This window comes from Mus pahari, chromosome 14 (genome assembly GCF_900095145.1).
Source record: "Mus pahari chromosome 14, PAHARI_EIJ_v1.1, whole genome shotgun sequence".
NCBI lineage: Eukaryota > Metazoa > Chordata > Mammalia > Rodentia > Muridae > Mus > Mus pahari.
In genome coordinates this window covers 34,069,326-34,095,464 of record NC_034603.1, presented here as the reverse complement: position 1 = coordinate 34,095,464, position 26,139 = coordinate 34,069,326, and the positions used below count along the sequence as shown (strand labels likewise).

The window sequence follows — 26,139 nt, the reverse complement described above, 5'->3', positions numbered from 1 at the left end:
AGACCAGGCTGGCCTTGAACTCAGAAATCTGCCTGCCTCTGCCTCCCGAGTGCTGGGATTAAAGGCGTGCGCCACCACGCCCGGCACACTTCCTGATTCTTCTTTCCTCCTTAAGCTGTACATTTTGTGTTTCTTTTAGTCCTACTTGCTCTTTGTCATTGTAGGTCTACATAAGAGTGATTACTAATGACCATGGGACACAGCAATACTAGGTTGTCTTGAATTTTCCTTTTCCAATGTCATTAATCCAAAACTCTTCAATTTAGCTTCAGGCAAATTTTTAGGACAAGGACAGAAAGCAGCCACATTCTTTACCAAAATGTCATAAAAATTGTCTCTAGGCCAGTTGCTAATGTTCTTCCCCACTGAAACCTCTGAGTTGAGTCTCCACAATCCACATTGCATTTCAACACTAATATTTTTATGTTCCTACTAGAATGGCTTTTTAAGCCCTGTTTACAACATTCTACTGTTCCCTAACTTCCAATCCAAAAGTCTTCCATATTCCTCCAAACAATATGGTCAGTCCTATTACATCAATACCAGTCCCTGGTATCAACTTCTTCTTAGTTACTATTCTACTGTTGTGAAGAAACACCATGACCATGGTAACTCTTACAAAAGAAAACATTTAATTGGGAGCGACTTGCTTAAAGTTTGAGAGGCTAGTCCATTATCTTCATGGCAATAAGCATGGCAGCAGGAAGGCAGTCTTGGATTTCAGAGCTTACATGCTAATAACACAGGGAGAGAGAGAGAGAGAGAGAGAGAGAGAGAGAGAGACTGGGCCTGGCATGAGCTTTGGAAACTTCAAACCCCACCCTTCCCCACCCTTCCTCCAATAAGACCACACTTTACTACGACAAGGCCATGCTTCCTAATCTTTCCCAAACAGTTCCACCAACTGAGGACCAAGCATTCAAACACATGAACCTATGGGGGCCATTCTCATTCAAACCACCACACTTATTTTCACCTAAGCAACTTTAATAAATAATATTATGAGGTAGCTTATGGAACTCATGGTATAGTTGTACAGACAAATAAGATAAAAATAAGTCAAAAAATTCAAAGGATTTGAGTTATATACTTTGAACTTAAATATGGTTTAATATATTATTTGTGTGTGTGTGTGTGTGTGTGTGTGTGTGCATGTGTGTGTGCATGTGTGTGTTTCAGAAAAGAGATTATAGTCCTTTGTTGATGGTTTAGATAGACTTAAACCAGATCTCTGATGTAAAGGGCTCGTTTTCTCTGCATATATCCAGTTAAAATTTCCTTTTTATTCTGCTTAAGTTTGAGGGGATAAGATGTATTGATCCAATGTACAACCACTTATCCAAGTATGGGTTGTATATAAGTGTGTGTGTGTGTGTGTGTGTGTGTGTGTGTGTGTGTGTGTGTGTGTGTGTATTAATAAAGGGAAGAATTGTTGTTTTGGATGAACAAGTTCATGAAAGGAGATGTTGGAAAGTGAGAAGAGAGAGGGCATTGAGCAAATGACCCCAATACTGATGTTAAAGGGACAGAAACAGGGGAGGGGAGGGAGTCAAGGAGACTAACAAGAAGTGGTTATATGGGAAGGAGAAAAAAGAAGAGTGTTATAAAGCCAAAGGATGAACTGCTTCCTCATCCATGCATCAACTGAGCTGAACAAAGTCAATAAGCACATCAAGAGACAAAGCCTACAAGACTGGATAATAAAGACCCCACTAGTAACACACTTGGTTGTGAGGTTTAAGGTCTAGGATATTTGATTATAACTTTACAAATAAAACAATGAGCATTTCCATGGAACAGAGTGAACTTTCCCACTTTTTGATATAGAGTCTCACATAGCACAATGTGGCTGAAACTCTCTATGTAGCTAAGGATAATGACTTACTGGTCCTCTGGCCTCTATCTTTAAGTGTTGAGGTTACAAGCACACATCCTAGGCTTGATGTGCTTATTTATTTATATTTATTTGAGACATAACCTTACTATGAATGTCAGGTTAGTTTTGTCCTTGGCTGTGGTTACTCTATCTTAGTCTTCCACATGCTGGGATCATAGGCACACACAACTGTTCTAGACATATTTATTTATTTTTATTGTACACTATATATAACATATATATATATATATATATATATATGAATATAACACAATATATAAAAACTATATATATATGAATATATATAACACAATATATATAAAACTATATATATATGTATATATATATATAAAACTATACATATATATGGGAGTAAACTTGTGTAAAGTTAAAGAAGAATGGTAAAAATAAAACCCATACCTGAACAAGGGCATCACCAATACACATGCCAATGAAGAAAGCTCAAAAGACTTCAACCCTAGACAAAGAATTACAGGCAAGTGCTTGTTGAGAGCAGGAGAAACTGTCTTCCCCAGGGAAGCAAAGCAACTGGTTATCCAAAACCAAATGGTCAGCCCTAAAATATATATGCAGGCAAGTCATGTTCAGACTGAGCAGGTTGTATGTATGTACCTAGGAACACACACACACACACACACACACACACACACACACACACACCCCAACAATTAAAAGTAAAGAGGCCATGGATAAAGAAAAAAGGCCTCCTGCCAGCATTCAACCTTGACCTGCCAGTTTGGAGCGAGTGTGCCATCTTGCACATAACACCCCCAGCCTGCTCAAGCCTTTAGATGATTGATGGAGATCCTAATGGTAGCTATTTTATCTTCAACATCACTAAAGATCCTAATCCACAACCATTAAGACAAGCTATTCTCAGAATCCTCATCCACTGCAAAATGTCTATGTTAAGTATTTACCAGTATTTTAAAGTGCTAGGTTTGGGGATAGTTTCTCATTATGCCTATTGAATATTATTTAAAAATCAATTTAAAAAAAATAAAAACGTATCAAGGAATTGAAAGCAAATCAACATCTAAAATGGGCAGGTGTTTGCTTTAGGCAGGTATCTTCAGGAACTCATCCATTCTCACTGTGTACATGCACATGTGTGCACATACATGCTTATATGTGCAGATATGCCCCATGCCAGTCAAAGCATGATGTATGGAATCTATGGCTCTCTGCCCAATTTCTCCAGTGGATCACAAGTTCACTGTTGGCTAACTAGCCAGTGAGCTCTTAGGATCCACCTGTTCCTGACCACCAAGGTGTGCACAGCTATGCAAAGCTTTTAGTACAGGCACTAAGGAGGTTGAACTCAGGCCCTTGTGCTTGCAAAGTAAGTTTCTCTATCCACTGACACATCCCCCCATCCCATCATTCACCCAGTTTTTATATATGTTGGGGTATGAGAACAAACAAGGAAAAGGGGAAACAATACCAGGGTGAGTGGGGCACACATTTTATTTGAAGAGCAAATAGGAAGTAAATGAGTTCACTCTCTCTATGAGACATAAGCAGATTAACACAATGGAGATCTGCCACCCAAATAGTGTGACCACTCCTTATAGGAAGAAGGGAAGAAGAGAGGAAAGGTGGGAGTGTGTAAGAGGCAAACAAGGGAGGAAGGAGGGAAGGAAGGAAGGAATTATGTAAGAATCATTCAACTTTTCTATTTTCCTCCAATGTCTTTTCAGAAATATCAATTATCAGATTCATTTTGCCCCTTTCTTCTTAATTACTCCACTTGTTGTTGAATGCAGCAATGATAAAACACTCTTTATAGACACAAAGATCCATTTTCTAATGCAAACGTTTCTATCACAGAACCCTAGGGTCCCAGTTATTGAGCAATCAATCATTTCAGCTTCCAGGCACTGGTGTTGTCCTGGGCAGGGCAGGGCGGGGGGTCTTGTTAAGCCAAGCTGCCTTTGATAAGTGCCATTCTGCTAATATTCCTTGAAGCCTGTTGAAAGTATTCACTTTACTAAGAAATCCCGCACTCCCTGGGAGGTAATACAATCAGAGTGGAGGGGCAGACAGGAAATTCTTGCAGACGCGAAGGCCTCTTGCTGAGTGTCCATTTCCTTGTTACACACACGGTCACCTTGGTTCACACATGCATACAAAGACCCAAGTGGTTGATTCTGATCATGGAGAAGGATCAAATCTATGAGGAGTGATAATTTTCCAGGTCAGAAGGGGAGCATGCTGCATATTTACAAGCACTTCAGTACATTTAAGAATTGACCTTGGAACACAGGGCCCCCAATGGAGGAGCTAGAGAAAGTACCCAAGAAGCTGAAGGGGTCTGCAACCCTATAGGTGGAACAACGATATGAACTAACCAGTACCCCCAAAGCTCGTGTCTCTAACTGCATATGTAGCAGAAGATGGCCTAGTTGGCCATCACTGAGAAGAGAGGCCCCTTGTTCTTGCAAACTTTATATGCCCCAGTACAGGGGAAGGCCAAGGCCAAGAAGTGGGAGTGGGTGGGTAGGTGAGCAGGGCGGGGGTAGGGTATAGGGAACTTGCAGGATAGCATTTGAAATGTAAAGGAAGAAAATATCTAATAAAAAATGAAAAATAAAGAAGAAAAGAAGAAGAAGAAGAATTGAGCTCAGGTCACTCGCATGGAATCCCATTGCCCAGCACAGCTGCCCTTTTGGCAAATGAAGGTGCAGGCAGATCAAGGTACTGGAGATTATTTTTTACAATAATTTATTATAAATGTCTGAAGAGGAGACACTCGAAGTGATTGCTAGACACGCATACCTATTTAATTGCAAATTTAAATGAAACAATTAAGTCCCGTGTCACCAACAGGTCGAGTGTCGCTGGAAGCCCATAATTTGAAGGAAAAAAAAAGTTCTATCCAGCAGCATTCTCCGAAAGTCTTTGAGTTGTTATCTTGAGGAAAAATATGTATTTCATTCAACTTTCTTACATTCATGGTATTATGTTTGGCATTGGGATTAACTTTTTAAATTATATATTTAGGACAAAATAAGAGAACTATTCAGTTTGTGTATGGAGGCGTCTGAAGACTTTAATCTCGCCTTAGACAAAAGAATCCCACGCAAGCCTTTGTCTTCAGAGCACATCTAGTCTACCAGATCAGCTTAGATGTGAGAGCCTCCACCAGTTTCCCAGCAACAACGACGCGACCCCGCCCCTTCTCAGCCCCTGCCTACCTTATTAACTTAGTGGGGCGGAGCTAGAGTCCAGTGCCCAATATAAGGAGAGCAGAGGCGGGAGGGCCTGGCATCCCCGTCGCTAGGGAAACAGACGCTGCAGCTGGCAACACGCGATGCCCGGCGCTGAGGAGCAGGCAGCGCAGGCTGAGTCTGGGGACGAGGAGCCTGGAGACCCGAGGCTGCGACTCCTGGGGACTTTTGTGGCTCGGAGTCTGCGTCCGGCCGCGGGCACCTGGGAGCGCTGCGCAGGCACAGCCGAGGCAGGGCGGCTGCTGCAGGCCTTCCTGGATCACAACGCTGCCTCGGATCCGCGGCCGCTGTTGGTGGTTCAGTCCGGGCCCGGGGGCCTGGTGGTGACACCCGGTCTAGACGCAGGACCAGAGCCCAGCCGAGCTCGCGCCAAGGGGCTTTTTTTCTTGCGCACTAGGTCCGAGCCTCCGGGAAATCACAGCCTCCGCGGCACGGTGCTCTGCGGGGACCTACCCGCGGTGCCACTGGAGCACCTGGCCCCGCTGCTCTCAGAGGTGAGGGTGGGTGGATGGCCCCTTGCTAGCAGAGGCTGAAGTCTAGGGGAGGGAAGGGGAGAGAGGGGCGTGTGCATGAGGGGCGGGGTCAAAACCAAAGAGGTGGGGCGCCGCTGCAGAGGGACGGTACGTGGGCGGGGTCACAGGCGGAGTCTGTGGTGGAGTCTGAAAGAAAAAGGGCTAAGATTGGAGCACAGTCTGGGAGGGAGTGGAAGGGCGGAGCTGCCAGTAAACCAAGACCCTGGTTGGTGGTCTGCTGGGTGCCAGCTGGGGACAAGTCTGGGTGAAAGCCAGGCCACAATAAGAACCAGCTTTGGGTCAGGGGGTTGGTTCAAGAGGAAGCAAGAGTGTGAAGAATGTCTGAGTCCTGGCAGCTTTGTAAGTCATCAAGCAAGGGCCGAGGACAAGAAAGTGGTGAATTTTGAGTTAAGGTTGGTCTGCTGGGTGGGAAGGAGCTGAACTGCTTTAAACACTATCTACCTTTGCAAAGAAGTTTAGAAGGAGGCGGTTTGGTTTTGATTTTTATGTCCTTCATTTACCATGCAAACATTTATGGACCTGCCTTGGGATGGCAGTTGAGTATCCTTTCGGAAATGGCCAGCTGGCATTGGGAAGAATCTGTCCCATCTATGGGAAAAGGGACACGAGTGGAGCCTCTGGGCCTTCAGAGCTCAGAGGATTTTCGCAAGGGTAGTTAGATGAGATTCTTGAACCCCTTGGACCTTCCCAAAGGAAGAAAGCTTTCCTGCTAGTTGAGCACATGTGCTTCTAGAGGCTGGCCCTCTCTAGGTCTAGCCAATTGTGGAAGGAGTGTGTGCAAATACTAGCTGTGTGATGTTTTGTGTGCTTAGTGCCCTGGAAACGGCACAGAAATAGAAAATAAGTTCCCATCTATGAGATGATTCCCAAACACATGCATCAGGTCATGCATTCAAAGTATTTGAAACTGAAGACAGTGAGGGTAAACATTTCCCTAAAACTTTGGCCCTAGTAGTAAAGCCAGGACATGACTCTTCGTTGCTACATCTAATGTTAGCTCCCTAGTTGCTGTGAAAGGGGGAATTCCAAGGAGGAATATGATGATGGATGGGCAAGCACTCAGAGTCTAGGGAAGCTAGGCAAGCATTAAGTGCTTTAATGGCTTTAAATTGAATAGTCTTATCACTGTGTTATACTTGAATACCATCTGTACAGAAGTCTATCTGTAGGTCATGTCCCCTGGTAAAGGATGATAGGAAAGTGTCCTTGGCTTCAGAGAAAAGACAGATCCATGTAGTCTCAGATGCTGCCGTAATCTTAGTGCTACATTGGCTTCTGATCAGGGAGAGGCAGTTAAGGATACATAATGCTCTTGCAAAAGACCCATATCAGGAAGCTCACAGCCCCCTGTAACTCCAGCTCTGGGGGATTTGATGCCCTCTTCTAAACTCTATGGCTATCTGAAGTCATACGTACGTATACACTTATATAGGCACACACAGATATGTAGCCTTAAAAAGATAGAATAAAATGATTTTTTAAAGGCTTAGAGATAGACACAAACTAGTCTATGCAGAGGGTTGAGCACAACTCAGTAAGGAAATCCAGCCCAGAAATCAACAGTAACTTTAGGAGCTGGAAAGATGACTTCCAGCATATAAAAAGCACAGTTCCAGGGGAGCAGAGTTTGGTTCACAATACCCAAGGTCAGGAGGCTCACAGCAGCCTCAAACTCCAGCTCTAGGAGATCTGACACCTTCTGTGTCCCATGGAAACCTACACACGTGTGGCATATATGCACATACATATATACATACATATATACATAAAAATAGACAGTTTAACAGATTTTCTTTCTTTTCATTTTCTTTTTTCTTGGTTTCTTTCTTTTTGATTTATTTATTTTGAGACAGAGTCTCCTGTAGCCCAGGCCAGTGTCTGACTTGCTATGTAGTAAGGATGACCTTTAACTCCTAATCCTCCCACCTCCACCTCCCAAGAGATGAGAGCACAGGTATGTAGCACAAAATCCATGGTTATTTATTTATTTGTTTGTTTATTTATTTTTGTAATTTAGATTGAAGACAAAAGAATACAGTTAAGGAGTAAATGAATGAATGAAGTGGCATTTAAATAGTGAAATACTGATAGAGAATACTCTTTAAAGTATTATTTTTATTTTTTAAAAAAAGCAAAAACATAAAATCCTTCCACCTAAGAGTTCCTAACCACGCAGTACAATGTTGTCAGGGCACAAACACCAAGAACGACACATCTCCAGGCCTTCCTTACCCAACATGATTGAAAGTACACTCACCAAAAACACCCATGTCCCTGTCCTCACACTCCCCAAACAGCATTCACCAAATTGTCCTCCTGAATGTGACTCTTTTAGTCTACATGTACCTATGTGAATGGAGTCACCTAGCAGCTGTGAGTTTCAGTGTTTTTCCTGACTTAACATTTAGTTATTTCAACAATCAAAAGGTCCTCCAGTCACATGGCCTCTAGGTTCTTTGAGTCTTTCTTCTCCTGTCCCCACCACTTTGTGATAGGTGTGCCCCCATCTCTCTGACCAGTGCTTCTGCTTTTCCAACTTCCTAAACCCCCACATCCTCACACCCCATATCCTAACATCACTCTCTGCACATGACTGGGACCTCAATCCATTGTCTTTCCAATGTTCCTGTGTCACAACAGTGCCTTTGTTCCTTGCCCAGCTTAAGAGGCAGCACCATCATTATCATTAACATTCCACTAAGTCATTTCACTTAGCCAATAAGGATCCACTGAGTCATTTCACATAGCCAATGAGGATACACTGGGTCATTTCACTTAGCCAGTGAGGATCCAATGGGTCATTTCACTTACCCAATGAGGATCCACTGGGTCATTTCACTTACCCAGTGAGGATCCACTGGGTCATTTCACTTAGCCAATGCCCTCATGGTTCTTCCTGTTGTCGCATACAACAGATCTTTTGTTTGTTTGTTAAAGCCAAATATATTATACTGTATAACACATTTTCCCACTTATCTCCATCATATTGGCCTGTGGTCATATCTATGGGGTATTTTCTTGATTGCTGGTTGATGTGGGAGGGTCCAGTTCACTGTGGGTGATGCCACCCCTGGGCAAGTGGTCCTGGATTATATTAAGAAAGGCTGAGCACACCATAAAGAACAAGCCAGGAAGCAGAACATCTCCCTAGTCTTTGCTTTACTTTCTGACCCCAGGTTATTCCTTAAGTTATTGAAGGTCTCAGTAAAGGACAGTGATTAGGAAGTATAAGGTAAAATAAACCGTTCCCTTCCCCAAGTTGCTTTGGCTCATGTTATTTATTACAGCAATGGAAAGCAAACTAAGGCAAATGTTTATTCTAGTTATTTTCTATTGTAAATAATGTGGTAATATGGTTTTTTAAGTGAAGAATTTGTAAATAATATGTAATCATTTGTGTTAGAAAGAGAAATGAGGAACTGGAGAGATAGCTCAGGGGGTTAAGAGCGCTGACTGTTCTTCAAGAGGACCTGGGTTTGATTCTCGGCACCCACATGACTGCTCACAGTCATCTGTAACCTTAGTTCCAAGGGATCCACCACCATCTTCTGGCCTCTGGGCATTACATACACATGATGCACAGACATATGCAGGCAATGTAATCATACACATAAAATAAAAAAAAAAGAAAACCAACAAATTTAAAGAGAATGGAACCCTGGAGATTGCTGCTCAGTACTTGAAATCTAAGTACATGAAAGACTGAGTGAGACAAGAGGATTATTATGAGTTTGGGAGCAACCAGGACTATAGAGTGAGTCCCAGAATATCCTGAGCTACATAAAAGATTCTGTTCAGAGAAAAGTGTGAAGGGAAAAATAGAGGAGGAAGAGAGCAGGGGGAAGCGGGGGAAACTAATCTATATTTGGGGAACTGAATGACTGAGGTACAAGGGTGGGTAGATGATTCATGATACTTGTACTATGTAAATGTTTCTCTATTTCAATCATAAGTGAAATACTTTTAAATTCCTCGGGTCCCTTACTCACAAAGGCTTTTCTCAAAGCCTGTACCAGGAATCCTTAAGACCTCCCATCTACTTCTGTCCTGAACACCAGAGCTGATCCCACATCCCTATAAAAGCTGGCCTCTTGGCCTGGGTTCTCCTTCCTTCTTAGTAACTTACTTAGCTTCTGACCCCCTCCCCTGATCTCCTCCATTGCTGCACACCACTTAAGCCAGAAAGTGGTCTTCTGCTCTGTGTGTAGATGGATGCACCTCATGTAAACCTGCTGTAAACCACACTGCTTTCTGCCTGGGCCTTATTTATATTTTACCCTCAGCCCTCCTAATCATGAGTGTGTGTGCATGAACAGGGAAGAGGGCACTGGTAAGAGGAAATGCTATGATCATAGCATCTTCTCTGGCCCACTGTGCTAGTTCAGGGTGAAATAAGGGAGTTATGTTTGGAGGGGGCATTATCAGGATTCCCTTCTTAGTGTGAAAATGGGCTGGTTAAGGCCACCCAACACAGTTTTTCTTTAGGGCCCCTTTCCACACTGAAAGATGGATGCCAAATTCATCTGAGACAATGGGGGTGAGGCCCAGCCCTTGTCCCAACTTTTCATGGAAGAGGAAGCATCGCTTTCACGCCTGTCTGGAGCTTTAAAGGGTGTGTAAGGTATAATCTTTGGAGTATAAGATATACTCATCTTAGATTCAGAGGGAGTATTAGAACAAAATATTTTAGAGAAGAGAGAATTTACAAGGGAAAAAGGTCCTAGTGTCCATTTGAGCTCCTGAATCTAGCTGCTTTTGAAGTTTCAGGGCAGTTTAAAACAAAGCTCTCTCACTAGCAGCTTGCAAAGCACAGCTTACAAGGAGATACTTTCTATTACAGTACAACTAATATAATGCATGGAAACACCAGACAGACAGGGGTGTGTCTGTCCGGGAAGTCATAGGGAAAATATGTATTCAGAGCTGATGGATAAGTCCCAGTGACTGCAGCATAGATAGTTCTGGCCCGGTCTTTCTGGAAATAGGTAGTGAGCAGAGATAATCATTAAATAGAGAACTCAAAAAAAAAAACCTACAAAAAAGGATCACACACTAAGTTCAGTCACATTTATGTGGAATCGGGATAGAAGGCTGGACGAGAAAAGGATTCTCCTAGAATCTCAAAGGCAGAGGCTGAATCTCAGTCGATCCTTAAGTACTCACATTCTTCCCTAGGGTCTGGCATCTTGGTGCATTACTTAGAGACTGGCAAGTGTATACTAACAGAAAAAAAGGTTGTGGGAGGGTTCAGCGGAACTCTGTAGGGACTTGTGGTATTGTGGTATATAGTAGTGGGTGTTGTGGTATATAGTAGTGGGGTTTCTACCCCACCTTAGATCAGATAGTTTCCAAACAAAAGACACAGAAACTTCATATTTATTATAAACCTTCAAGCACTAGAACTGGGCAGATATCAACCCTCTATACTATTTTGTCTAAGTTCCTGTCAATAAACTCAAGATATAACTTGGGCTGCTCCTACTCCAACTGGCTGGCCCTCATGGCCATGTTCTTACAACCCACCTACCCCACTGCATCTTCCTCTTTCTTCTTCTCTCCTCCCCTCATGGTCTCTGCCTCAGACTCCAAGCCCAGGAACTGAAGCTCTGCCTAACTGTCTTCCGCCCAGCTACAGGCTGCAGGCATCTTTATTCAATCAGTAGTTTTAAATTTAAGAGCGAGGTTACATAGCATCTCTTGGTGTATGGTGAGGGTCTCCTTGTCTCTGGGGACAACCAGATGTTAGAGGCCAGTACTTAGCATTACAATACATAGCAACCTACTAAAGCTCAACGTTGAGGTATAGAAAAACAATGGCTAAAGTTCTGAAGAGAAGAAAGTCTTTACTTGTCTTTTGTGATGATTTTGGTCCACACATATTCACCCTGATGACGATGGGTGGATTGGTGAGGGAGGAGTGGTGGAGAGAGCAACATCTGACTACCAACACAGCAGATGACATGGACAGCGTTTGTCATGTTTCGCAGTGAGAGGAGCAGGTCAGTCTGCCACACAGGACCACATGGAGCTGACTTTGGGAACAGAGTGAATAGGGGACTGTGGGAGGTGTACTTTATAGTATCAAAATGGTGGCCCTGGTTCATGTGTGAGTATATGATTGACTTGTGTGAATAATCCCTGGGGTTAGCAGGGAATTGAAGCCTTCCAGTAAAGGCTAAGCTGTCACTGTGCCTGATTTCTCTTAGTGTGGACTGTTGGTGTGTGGGACATCTTCCAAGGGGGAGATGAGATGAAAATGGGAGGAAGGCTGTTGGGGGCTTTCGTGACTTCCCCAGAGGTCAAGGCAACATGTAAGGTCTTAGGCCTTGCAGTACAGCAACCTGAAGAATGATGTATATGGGGCTCTGAAAATGCTTCCTCACCACTCTCCCCTCCCCCTCTCCTTCCTCCCTTTCCTCCTCCTCTAGTTATATTTTCTTTCTCAGTCTTTCTTTGTTTTTCCAGTTTTCTTTAGTTTTTCATTATGGATAGTTCTAAATTTATACAACCTGTTATTAGCATATGTTCCATTACCTTCTCTTGTTCTTCTTTTACACCTGCTGACCACTTCTTCCTAACCAGTAGCCCCCCCCCCGTGTGTGTGTGTGTGTGTGTGTGTGTGTATCTGTATGTCTGTGTGTCTGTGTGTGTGTCTATGTGCATATCGTGTTCAAGTGGTCATAGCTCCTGTGTGTTCATGATTGCCAGAACCATACCACACCCAGAAGACAGCATTTTATAGCTCTCTGCCTCATCCTATGATGCTCACAGTCCTGCTTTCCCCTCATCTATAGTATCCCCCAGGCCTCACTTTGAGTGATAGAGATGTTCCATATAGACCTGAGTATTCAGCAGTCTCTTATTCTGAGTACTGTGACAGGTTATGATTTTCTTATTTAACCACTGTCCATTGCTAACAGGCTTTTCTGACTCAGGCCAATCGCTCTACCAGCCTGCAGGTGTTTAGAAGGTGTCTTAGTTACTTCTCTACTCTAGTGAAGAGATGCCATGAACAAGGCAAGAGAGATGTAAGAGCTTATGGGGGCCTACAGTCCCAGATGGGTAGTCTGTGACCATCCTGGTGGAGAGTACAGCAGCAGGTAGGCATGGCACTGGAGCAGCAGCCAAGAGCTTACATCATCTGCAAGAAGGTAGAAGAAATAGAACACTGGGAATGGCACAAGTCTTTGAAACCTGAGGGCTCACCTCAACTGACACACCTCCTCCTCCAAGGCCACACCTCCCAATCCTTCTCAAACAGTTCCACCAGTAGGAGTCCAAGAGCTCAAGCATGAGCCTATGGGAGACACCCTCCTTCAGACCCCACTATACAAGGCAACTTAATAATATGCCCATTTATCAGAACACTACTAGTAGATTCTCCCATAGGGCCAACAACCTCCACAACCATGGGCATTTCACCAGGTTTACAATGCCACCAATGTATTCCCCCCTATGGAGGGGGCCTCAACTTCAGTAAAGAAGCAGTTGGTTATACCCACAACAGTCATGTCACTGTTCCATCAGTGGATGTATTTTGTCTAGCAAGTCAGTATTATGATACACAGTGTCTACATCTGGGTTAAATTATTGATAACTTTTCTTCCCCAACAGTTTGCCTAGTACGTTCCAATACTATCTAGTTAAATCTTCGTTTGAGTTCCCTATGTCCTGTATCCAGTGTGTGTGTTGTCTTCAGCAATAGAATCTTACTGCCTAGTTCTAGTGAGCAGTCCAAAGCAGGCTGCTTTTTTTTGAGAGCCTTTGGAGGTTCTTTCCCCAGTAGATCATAGGGAAGTATCCCGTGTACTAGAATTTGGGGGTTAAATAACCCATGACTTCTGGAAGCAGGATTATCTACCCATGCAAGGTAATTCCATTTGAGTTCTTTTCTTCTTCCTATTGAGACAAAGTTTCACTATATAGCACAGGATGGTTTGAATTTGCAATCCTCTCTCTCTCTCTCTCTCTCTCTCTCTCTCTCTCTCTCTCTCTCTCGCTCACTCACTCTCTCTCTCTTTCAGGTCATTATTCCTGTCCTGGCCAATGAAAAGAATCATCTAGAATGGCCTCACACGGTATGTCAAGACATCAGACATCATGCCCACACCCTGCAGTCTGACCTCCTAGTAATCTTTGAGCACATGAAGGGGAGAACCTTGCTGCCTCTTCCAGTTGGCTCAGAAAAAGTGGATTTTGTGGATGGCCACAGTGAGCCAGTGTAAGTATCGCCAGCCCATGGGCTTTGGCCATGGCACAGAAACTGGTCCGTTTGTACCATCTTCCCCGGGGCTTTTCCTGTTCCTGACTTTGCATATCTCAGTCCACACACAAGCCCTCTGCCAACGTCCTTGGACTGTGTATTCACACTGATTACCCGCCTTGCCCAGTCTTACTGCTTGTGGTCTCCTAAGGTTCTCTTAGCAATGTGGCAGGGTTTTTACCCAAATCATTTCAGGGCTCAGATTAACCATGGCATTTTCGGTGTTCCCGAGATGTGGGTGATATCCAACTGATAGCCAGTCTAGTGGCTATAAAGCTCTTACCTGCATTCCCTAGTGTGTAATGCCACAGTTCTAGCTTGCAGGCTCTTAGTGCCATTCTAGCCACCATCACCAGCAACTGCAGACGTTTCACACCCTGGAGATTTTTTGTTTGTTTGTTTGTTTGTTTGTTTGTTTAACCTCAAGTCCAGACAAATCTGGCTCTACTGGGGAGTCAATGCCCTCTGCCCTTGAGTGGACATTAAGTGGACATTAAAACTGCAGCCTCCGTTGTTTATGTTGGTTTTGCCTATTTATTTGAGACTGGCTCTCATTCTCTGTCCTAAGCCATTCCTGGGGTTTTCTACATAACACAAGCCGGCCTCAGACACAAGGTTCTCTTCCCTCAGCCTCTCCCAGGGCAGGGTAACATTCCTGTGCCAACTCATCGGGGCAGGGTAACATTTCTGTGCCAACTCACCGGATCCTCTGCATCGCAACATTATGTTTTCCATTTAGTTCCCTTCAACTCTTCCAGCTTTGAGTTTTCTTTGTCTTTGTACCTGGGAGGGTTTTTTCCCTTCCAGTCCAGGCTATGTATGTAAATATTTGTCTCATATCTTTACCCAGCATTTCTATGCATTTGTGGCAATAGGTCATCTTCCTGCATAAGTGCCTTCGGGCTGTCATTGTGTTGATCCGGGAGCCCTGATGTACCTGAAGAATAAGTAAAGCGTGCAATTGCAACATACTTCTCAGGAGTTTTATGTGGGAAATAATTATATATCTGTATAGAATTTGAAGTAGCATCCTAGTTAACTGGAAAACTTACTGTAGCTTAATAAAAACGTCTAATTTTCAAAATAAATACAATTAATCTTTCCCTTTTCCCCAGCTCTTCTATACCATACCTTAATAACATTCAGCTCATATATACAATCTTTGTTGAGTCTGTCTTGGTATGTTCATCTTAGATAATTTCCACACAGGCTGCATCATTTGGGGGAGGAAAGCATTTTCTTTTAATGTCTTTCATAATCACATGTGCTGTATCATTTCTGAGCAAATATGAATTTCACATTAAGTCGAGGTAGTTCCCAGTGTAAAAATAACATCTATATATCCATACATTTCCTTTCTCCATTCCTGTGTCCCTGTTGCCTGGTACATACAGTTTCCTGTTAAGACCCTAAAAAGGAGCCAGTCCACATTTTATTTTAATTTATTTAAAATGAAAATACAGTTGCTATTATTATGGTATCTGGGTATGTATATGGAGTGTGTGTGTGTGTATGCATGTTTGTGTACATGGAGTATGTGTATGTTAGTGTGTGTAAGTGTGTGTGTGTGTGTGTGTGTGTGTGTGTGTTTGTGTGTGTTTCTGTATGTTTGAAGGGGAATACTTGGAAATTCCGTTCTTTATTGGAAATCTGAAGACAGAATGGAATCATTGTGGTAAGTCCTGGGGAGGTAGATGTGTCAAACTGTCTCCTGGAAGAGCTAGTTGTCCAATGAATCAGCTTCTGTGCTATGCAGAGAGCTTGTCCTCTGGTGAGATTCAAAGCAGGGAAAGACATTTGGGTGGCTTCTCAGTGTTCCATTAATTGACAAGATTTTATGCCATTTAAAGTTCTTAAATTAGTCTTCAGAATATCAGTGGACACATGACTATATGGATAATGTTGAATATACATGAGAGTAAGCATGTTTACTCAGAAAAGGATCTAAACAGTTTGTTAGTGTGCTTTAAAAGAATCTATTATAGGGAAAGGGGGTAGAATTCAAAGGTTAAAGGCCCCAGAGAGGCCTCTGTTGGTAAAATGTCTGGTGTAAAATCAAGGTGACCTGAGTTTAGAACTCTAGCACCCACAAAACATTGAGCATGAAATTGTGTCCACTAGGGGATAAGTGAGTTGGAGACAAGTGGATCCCTGGAGCTCCTTGGCCAGCCAGCCTAGCCAATCCAATGAACTCCAAGCTCAATGAGAGTCCCTGTACCAAAACAGAAGGCAGAAAGATGCCAAAGACACTAGATAGCAACCTCTGGCCTCCATATTCATGTGCACAGGCAAGGCACCAACATATACACTTCCATGTGAACATATACATACATACACAGCCACACAAACACGCGGACACACTTGAAAAAACAAACAAACAAAAAGATTTGTAGGTTAAGTGGAATTTTCCACCTGTTTAAAAAAGACTGAAGGTTCTTTTTTAGAGAATGCCCAGGAACATTTCTTGAACTAGCTTAAGTTTGTTCCCCCAAGGTTTTGTGCATTGGCATTTTTTTTTCAGTGTTGCTTCGTGGGGAGGTGGTGGGATCCTTAAGACTTGGAGCTTAGTGCAGGGCAGTTAGATCATTGAGAGCACTCCCTCAGAGAGGACTAATGTAAATCCTGGAGGACCTCAGTTCCCTCCAGATGAACCTGTTATAAAAGGGTAAATCTAGCCCCTGACTTCTTTTTGGCTTTCCTCATTGCTCTGTGACTCTCCATGTGTTCATTACTACCACAGTGCCATCCACGGTGCATCCTGCACCTTGTCATGGACTTCTGACCTTCCAAAGCAGGAGCTAAATGAACATTTTTTGTAGGTTTCCCAGCCTAGGGAATTTTGTTTATAGCCGCAGAGGACAGGTAAATACAGGCTTAAATTCTTTTCACACACACACTGGGCTATTTCTCTTGTCTTTTGCAGCTCAGATTCCATAGACAAGTCAACTGTCTATGCCGTGGAGTCTGCAGTGATCAAATGGAGCCACCAAGTCCAGGTGGTACTCAAGAGAGAGTCTTCTCAGGCACTCGTACAAGGGGAAAATCCCACCCCCAAGTTGGAGCTGGAGTTCTGGAAGAGCAGGTAGGCAGGGAGGCACGTGCCCAGACTCTGAGAGAGAACTGGTTACAGAAGAGAAAGCCAGGGCTGGCCTTGGGGAGCCACCACTGACTCTGGTCCCACCTCCGGTTGTTTCTCATCCTCCCTAGGGCTGACAACTGGGTGTCTTTGGCTCAGTACAGTATCTGTGAACTGGGGACACATTCTTTCCCTGAAGCTCAGTAGCCACCCTTCCTTTCTGGGATACTGTCAGATCATCGGGAATCTTTAAACAATGTGTATGTAATTGAATAGAGACTGAAGACATTGTTTTTGCTCCTTTGTGAGATTTTTAAGATTTTTTTTCTGTGAATGAATGTTTGTACCTGCATGTATATATGTGCATCACAGTTTTCCAGTCCCCTGAAACTGGAGTTAAAAATAGTTGTGGATCACTGTGTGTGTGCTGGAAGCCAAGCCTGGATCCTCTGAAAGAATAGTCAGTACTCCTAAACACTGAGCTATCTCTCCATCCCAGACTTTGAGTACATTTATTCTAATTTCCGTTCCCCTTTTCATGGACATCCAAGGTTAGATGTATATACTTCTGTAAGGATCTAGGCTCGGGGTGGGAGGAGAAGGGATTTTGGACACTGGCCACAGACCTGCCTGTCCTGGGTGTCAGCTCATCATTTCCATCCACTGTGTTGTCCCCCCAAAGGTGATGAGAATTACCTAACTCTTACTTCTGACTACTTCTCTTTCTACCCTCCATGCCTTCACTCCTATTTATCGTTGTGCTGGTAAGTCTTTTCTGGAGGAGACAGGCAGATGTTGGAAGCATATGTCCCTGACCCTACATAGAACACAGTGTCTGTGTCATATCCGTAGGACCAGCTGCCCTGTAGGGCTCCAGCCCTCTGTGCACTGCCATGCTGAGAAGCCCATGGTCACCCGGTTTCTGACCATTTTCTGACCTATGCTGAAGCCCTTCTCTAGATGTCCCATTTCAACAATGATTCTGTTTCCCTGCCCCAACCTTGCTGTAAGAACTAATGACCTCCAGCTGCCAAGCTTTTGGGTCACCAGCTGGTCTGGTCACAGCAGTGTTCCTGGAGCTTTGAGCCTTTGTTTCTGACTCCCGCTTTGTCCTCACTGTTCTGAAACAGATGTCTGAGTTCAGTTCTTGGGGATGGAGCTCAGTCTCTGTGCAGGCACCTGCGGCAGGGATCTTCTCTGCCCGCAGAAGGGTGGGACATCCCAATGTGACAGCATTTCCCTCTGCTCACTTGCATCCCCTTCCTGGGCATTGCAGGTGTGAGGACCTGGAACACATTTATAATCAACTAATGACAATCAAGGTAAGGGGCATGGCTGAACTCCTGGACAAACTTCAGAGCAGCTACTTGCCAGCCTTCAAAGCCATGTTCCGAGACGTTGAAGCAGGTGAGGACCGGCAAGGGCAAGTGTCTCCACAAATCTATTTGACTCAAAGTTGCCGTTAGCACCATGTCTACTTCTCTCTTTGTCATGTCAGCAACTTCACCTTCTTGCTACCTTCTTATCTGGTATGAGACAGCATGGTGGCAGGAATAGCAAATCTGGAAGCAGCTGGGTTTGTAGGTCAGCTGCCCTGTGTGTGGCCTTAGATAAACTGTGTATCCTCTCCGTGCTTGGAACTCTGGCTCCGGTGCGCCTGCTTCCTTGCTTCTCTTGGAGCTTGTTAAATAATCTAGATGGGAGAATGTTATCAGCTGCCCCAAGCTATGAATACATGCAGTGACAGAGGTGACATCTCACCTCTGGAGGTCAGGTCCATCTGCACTGCCCTGGGCACCTTGAAAAATCTCCTGTCTGTTTCTAGCACCATTCTGGCTTTTCTGCTCAGATGGGACTGCAATTTCCTGTCCCCTCTGAGTGCCAGACAAGATTAGCTTTTGTCAAAATTGCATAGCTGAAAAGGGCTATGACAAGACATAGATGCATTTTCCCATGGTTTCCTCTTCCCTTTCCGGTGTGTTTGCTCCCCACTTTGCACTTCCAATTTTTCTACTAAACCCCTCCTTTTTCTTAGTACTAAAGGCCAAATGTGCTTTTAAAGGTATTTTCAATTTCATATGAATTAAACTTAATCCAAACAGTGAATTTCAAGTACTCTCTTCTCCCATAACTTTCTTTAAATACTCTGCTCCATGCAGATTCAAAATATAAACCTAATCAAGGTCTACTTGTTCTGTTAACAAGGGCAGTGTCCTATATCCAAAGCTCACTAACTGGCCACACTGTCATCTTACTTTGTCCTTCCGCCCTTGGGAATAAAAAAATCAGTAACAGTATATCTTTTTCTCTCTTCCTTTCTTTGTGTGTATTGTTGTTGTTGTTGTTGTTGTTGTTAAGATAGCATCTTTCTAGTAACCTAAGGTGGGCCTTGAGGTTAGTATGTAGCCTAGGCTGACCTTGAACTCCAGTCTCCTGCTACAGACTCCTACATGTTGGAATTATAGGCATGAGTAAACACACCGAGCTTCAATGCTGGGGTTTTAAAGAGATCAATACAACAGAAAGAGCTGCCGTTGAGTCCCGAGTCCATAGAGTCTACCTGGTGCCACATGCCATTACAGTGGCTCCTGAGGCAGCAGATACGGCTGCTGTGAACAAGATGTTTGTTGAAGCTTCAATTCCCTCTTTCTCCAGAGGTACTGTGTGCCAGGGATATTATGTATGCTCCTAATTTGAACTTCCGTTGACATACACAGGTATCACCAGAACTTGTTATGGTATACCATTGTGAATTTGAGAAATGACTGGTCAAGTATTTTATAAAATGATCTTTAAAATGCCCTGTTTCCACAAATTATACCATTTTTTTCTACTTGGTGTTGAAATAAGTTTTCATTTTATATACAATCAGCCCTCTACATCTGTAGGCTGGTCTTCGTGGACTCAATTGACCATGCTTTTCATTTTGTTCTATGCTAACAACATAGATTTATTTACTGTTGTTATTTTCTAAATACCACAGTGCACAGCTTTCTCTGTAGGATTTATAGTCTACTAGTTAGTATGAGCAGATTTCAAGAATGCAGGAAGGCCAGTTATAGTGGTGTATACCTGTAAATCCCAGTGCCTACAAGGCTGAGGCTGGGAGATCTCAAATTTGAGACCAATGAGATGCTTGTCTCAAAAAAAAAAAACCCCACAACATTGCAAATATACATCATTGTGTGTCTACATTATACACAAATAGCACACCCTTTGATATAAGGGGATTGAGCATTTATGGCTCTGGGTATTGGCAGGGGGACCTGAAACAGATCCCCCTATGGGCCTCAAGGGGTCATTACACTTTTACCTATTGTATGTGGGTGTTTTCACTGGGGAAAGCAGTGCTTCAGCGTGTATAGCACATATATGACACATACAACGTACGGATGCCTGATGTTTAGAGCTCAGCTAAAAGAGCATGACGGAACGGTGTGCTCTGAACTAGTTACCCCATGCTCACATGCATCCCTCACACTAGTACATTAGGAAACTCATTGCTCACATGCATTTGTGATTGGAAAAGATTTGTTTCTGTAGGCCAGCTTTAAACAAACAAACAAACAAAATCTTCCTTTCTAGTCGACTGTATGCTGGGAATGATATTTGAAGAACAAACAGCACTATGGTAGTATCAAACCTACAGCACAGCAGCAGCGGAAGTCCTTTCAGTGTGTGATTCAATTCCCGTGATGGGAGAAAAAGAAAATTAGGTTAGAGGTGTTAGGGAGCATCTTGGTCAAGAGTCTGGCAGAGCCTACACAACTAAAGAGTTGTTAAAGGCTATTGACTGGTTTTTATCATGTCTAAGCTAATTTCAGAACATCTGGCTTTCTTTATCCTGAGTAGATGCAGTGGCTTCGTCATTCTTATTAGCCACGGTTGGCCAGTTCATTGACTTGTTCAGACTAAAGAGCAATGGAGGAAGTGGAGGATCTGGGTGTGAGCACAGGTCCGAGAACTAAGGATGAAGTGTGGGAACAAATATGATTGGTCAGTGAATTGATTAGAAGTTGAAGATGCTAGGAAAACAGCAAGCAGAATTGACTGTCCCCTCAGGGGCGAAACTAGCTAGGTAGAGTTCTCTTGCTGGTCATTAGCGGGAACGGTTGGCACGGAACAACCTGGTTTCCAATTGTCTTGGTGTACCTATACTGCCCTAAGAGCCTCCACAGACTGGGTCATTTAGTTATCATTGCTTTGGAGACTGAGAAGATCAAGACTTAACTAAGGGGCTCAGTTGTCTGGTAGGGGTTGCTCTCCTCCTGCAGGATGGCACTTGGTTGTGCTTCCCATTGCAGGGAGAAATGCTCTGTCTTCACATATGGAAGTGGAAGGCAAGCTAGCAGAATGGTACAAGAAGCCTTTAATCCTAGCCACAAGGGAGGACCCCTCATTGCCTAATCAGCTCCTCTTCCCATTGACCATTAATTTTCAACACCTGACTTTGGGGGAAGGAGGGGAATACAATGAAGTCATAGCTCCAGCCAGAGATGTTTGAAGGTAGAGGGCCTGGGAAGAAGGCAAAGCCCTGGGCTGCACTGGAGCCACAGAGGGCTGACCCACTCTTCTGTACATCTCTCTTCATTTCCCGGCCCTACTTCCAGAGGAGTACTCAGATAAGCCATTAGCTTAAAACCAGACATAGTTCACGTATTGTGAATATTTATATCAGAAATTAGCAAATGGATACATAAAAGCATCTCCCTTATAATTTGTTATTAAGGGTTTACCAGCAAAATACTGCACATGCCTGACAAGGTTTAAATAAATAAATACAGTACAGCACCATAAAATTATACAAAATCTAGAATACACAGGTGGAACGATGGCTCAGGACAATCACTTTCTCTGTAAGCCTGAGGACCCGAGTTCAAACCCTGGCACCCACATAAATGTTGGCTGTAGATATGAGTGCCTGTTAACTCAGCATTGCAGGGCAGAGAATGTAGAGCCCAACGGGATCTGGTCAGCCATCCTAGTTGAAAGGAAAACTTTTGATCTTGTAAGATACCTTGTCTCGAGGGGGGAAAGGTAGAGATTAATACAGCAATACATTTGATTTCCAGCTCTTGCTTGTACCTGTGCCTGTGGCGCACACACACACATGAATACACAACAGAACAAATCAGAAAACACAAGCGTGAGGACTCATGACTATAGCCATCATATTGACAAAGGTGCCCCAAATACACACTGGAGGAAAGAAGGCATTGTTAACAAATGTTGCTGTGAAAGCCAGATGTCCGCAGTAGGATGAAAGGAGGCCCGTATCTATTACTCTACACAAGCATCAACTGCAAATGGATCAGAGGCCTCAGGGTGAATCCTGAAACACTGAAGCAGCCAGAAGAAGACATAAGCAATACCTACCCTCCAGCATGTAGGCGTGGGAAAGGACTTTCTGAGTGGGACTCCATTCACTCAGGAATTAAAGTGACCGGTTAAGGAATAGGACCTCATCACACTGAAAAGCTTCTGTACAGAAAATAAACACAAATAAGCAAATAAAAATGAAGCAATTAAGTAACGAGAAAGCCCACAGGATGGGGGTGAATCTTCATCAACTGGACGTCCACGGGAGAATGAATTTCCAGAATATGCTAAGAACTAAAGAGAACAAAGAATCTAGAAAAATAAGTGAACAGAGACTTCTCAAAAGAAGTATTTTTAAAAGTGTTCAGCATCCTCAACCATTAGGGAAATGCAAAGTAAAACTGCTTTGAAATTCCACTTCACTCCAGTCAGAGTGCAAAGAACAAAACAGCAAATGTAGAAGGCACTGGGGGGGGGTGGTGGTGGGGGAGAACCCTGCTGCAAACGGTTGAAGCCACTTCAGTGATCGGTGGGGAGAACTCTTTTAAAAAGCTGAAAATAGCTGCACACTAAAAATGGCGGCACACAAGAGGCAGAGGCTGGTGGATCTCTATGAGTTTGAGGCCAGCCTGGTCTACAGAGTCCAGGACAGCCAGGGCTATTACACAGAAAAACCCTGTCTCAAAAACAAACAAACAGGGGGGCTGGTGAGATGGCTCAGCGGGTAAGAGCACCTGACTGCTCTTCCAAAGGTGCAGAGTTCAAATCCCAGCAACCACATGGTGGCTCACAACCACCCTTAATGAGATCTGACTCCCTCTTCTGGAGTGTCTGAAGACAGCTACAGTGTACTTACATATAATAAATAAAATAAATCTTTAAAAAACAAACAAACAAACAAACAAAGACCTTAAAAAATAGACCGTGTGGCTTAGCAAAACCATCTCTGTCATACATGAAAAAGACCTGACATCCTACTCCACAGTTAAGGACCATGTTCACTGCTGCTCTATTCAGAGTACTAAGCAAATGGAAGGAACCTAAATGTCCTTCAGCTGGTGAAAATGTGATACATATACACTCTGGGATCCTATTCATCTTTAAAGAAAGTAAATTGTAAAGTTTGCAGGTAATGGGTGAGGCTGAAAAATACACTGAATGAGTTGACCTGGACCCAAACGACAAACTCAGTGTGTTCTCTCTTATTGTAGCTCCTACTGAGTCTTTAGATGTGAGTGTATGACCCAATGCAAGTGCAGAAGCAAAGAAAGGGTAATCCAGAGGGGGAAAGAAGAGAGAAATAATCTTAAATGCTTCAAAAGCCACAGATAACATTATTTTACGATTATGATTACACACACACACACACACACACACACACACACACACGAATTATACCACATAGGGTGATAATTCTCCCCACAGGAGCTATAACTATCTAATAGGCATGAGAAATCTCTGAGTTGTTGGTTTGGTTCAAGAAACTCCCCATAGAACATAGACTTACCATTACCTTTGCTTGCCTCCTAAAACTTGAAGGTAAGACCCTATTGTTGAAGGCAGGACACAGTTTGGACAGAGGGTTTGGAAGAATCTAGCTAGGACCAACCCTTAGGATTAGTGCTACCTTTAGGTGCTATGCAAGCTGCCAAGGGAGAAGAACGATTGGTAATAATCCACCTGAAAAGCCTACTGATCACAGCAATGACTGGCCCAGGAAGATATCCCCAATGGTGTGATAACGGTACTTCTGTTTGGGGGGTAACTGGTAGCTGCGTAACTGAACGAAAGTCCTATTCAATGGGCAGGAATTCATACTGAGAATTGTTGTCTTTGGGAATCCAAGTGGAGCTAGCAACCACTATCCTTCAGAAATTGAGGAAAAGATATATTTAAAACAAACAATAACAATGAAGCAAGGCCTAAACCTAGCTCTATCTATCATTGTCTTTTGGTTTTTGTTTTTGTATTTTTGTTGTTCTAGTCAAGGCGATCATTCCTTGCTTGAGCTAGGGAGCAACCCGTACTTTCCTAAATGTTACAGTGTTAAAACAATCAAGTGGATGTCCAGGTGTCCAGTTGTGTAAAGAAAGTGAGTTTTAAAGGCCCTCCATACAGGTTGACAAAGAGAAGGCGCCTGTGCTTATGCCTCAGCCTCTTCTGCCCTATGTGTATGTCTCAACCTCGGCTCTCAACAACACATGCGAAGCCAGGGCCCATGGTCTTTAGAATGGCTGTTGGATATTAAGGTCCTCTGCCCAACTCAATGGTTCTAATACTCACTGTCACCTCCCACACAGAATTACTGCTCTTGCCCAAGTGCCATGTCATTTGACTGACTCATACCACTTGAGATAGAAAGTACACGCGTCCGTACTCATATATCTTCTGTCCCTTGGGCCTCACGGCAATTGAACCAGAGGTTCAGAAGAATTAGACATGCAGCCTCATCCATATACTATAGCCTAAGTCTACCTGATCTCATAGACACCACCTGCCCTGGGAAATCATCTGAGCTATTCCCTTCAGTCTAGCTTCCATTTCCTCTGGGTTGCTATGCACATGTCAGTGCTACCTGCGTTCCCACATTTCCCTGTCAGTTGCCACAGGATGACTGCTGAAGGCTTCTCCCTCAGAATTGTGTTCAAGAGTGGTGGCAGAACAGCTCTGGCTTTGAAAACCAGCAGCATCTTACCATCCTCAGGCCGCACCACTCCTCCGTCCCCTGTGACTTCTCTTTCATAAACACTCACTCACAAAAGCTTCTATTGAACTCTCACAGGAGATGCCGCTGTTTATTAACTAAAGGGTACAGCCCCGGCACTATGTTGCTCTCCAGGAAGAGGCCATTTCCAACTGGCTTCTGTTCCTGTGAGGACTCGTGAAATTACCTTCTAGAGCAGCCTACTTTTGAGGCTGATATTAAATGTGTCCTGAGTCATAGAATTGAGAGGTGCCTGGTCAGTGTTTGAAGGCACGCTCTTCTGGTTTTTACACTTGTCCCATCAGCTGCCTATGCGTCATCTTTGTGATAGCATCAGAGTCATTAGCAAGCATCAAGCGAGGTAGAGGATCGGCTAAAGTGGAGCTGCAGACTGAGGCTGTGTGCTAGCTAGTTTTATGGTAACTTGACACAACCTAGTCATCAGAGATAAAGGAGCCTTAATTGAGAAATTGCCTCTATAAGATTGGACCGTAGGCAAGCCTGGGCCCATTGTGGGTGGGGCCATCCTTGGACTGGTGGTTCTGAGTTTCATAAGAAAGCAGAAAGAGCAAGGAATGTGGAACACGCCAGTAAGCAGCGCTCCTCCATGGCTTCTGAATCAGCTCCTGCCATGCTTGAGTTCCCGTCCTGACTTCCTCTAAATATGAACAGCGATATGGAAGCATAAGTTGGATAAACCCTTTCCTCTCCACATTGCTTTGGACATGGTGTTTCATCACCACAAGAAAAACTGTAACTAAGACAGGCTGGGAAAGACAGGAAGAAGACCTGATACAAGGATGTTGTCAGAGTCTCTCCATTTACTTTGATGTTGGCTACTGGNTTACTGTAGATTGCTTTTATCATGTTTAGGTAGGGGCCTTGAATTCCTGATCTTTCCAAGACTTTTAGCATGAATGGGTGTTAGATTTTGTCAAATGCTTTCTCAGCATCTAATGAGATGATCATGTGGTTATTGTCTTTGAGTTTGTTTATATAGTGATTACGCTGATGGATTTCCATATATTAAACCATCCCTGCATCCCTGTGTTCTTGGATTTGGTTAGTGAGAATTTTATTGAGTATTTTTGCATCAATATTCATAAGGGAAATTGGT

At 43.6% G+C, this 26,139-nt stretch overlaps 1 protein-coding gene across 1 annotated transcript in view; it reads left to right on the top strand.

The window, feature by feature from the left end:
- Window positions 1–5,126: 5,126 nt before the first annotated feature.
- Window positions 5,127–26,139, top strand: part of Dnah9 (dynein axonemal heavy chain 9) — a 322,533-nt gene continuing 301,520 nt past the window's right edge. The window contains exons 1-4 of the mRNA XM_021213724.1: window positions 5,127–5,621; window positions 13,685–13,881; window positions 16,847–17,005; window positions 18,276–18,406. Of these exons, the coding sequence (XP_021069383.1) occupies window positions 5,211–5,621; window positions 13,685–13,881; window positions 16,847–17,005; window positions 18,276–18,406 (898 nt within the window). The 5' untranslated portion in view covers window positions 5,127–5,210. The remainder of the gene's footprint in view (window positions 5,622–13,684; window positions 13,882–16,846; window positions 17,006–18,275; window positions 18,407–26,139) is intronic.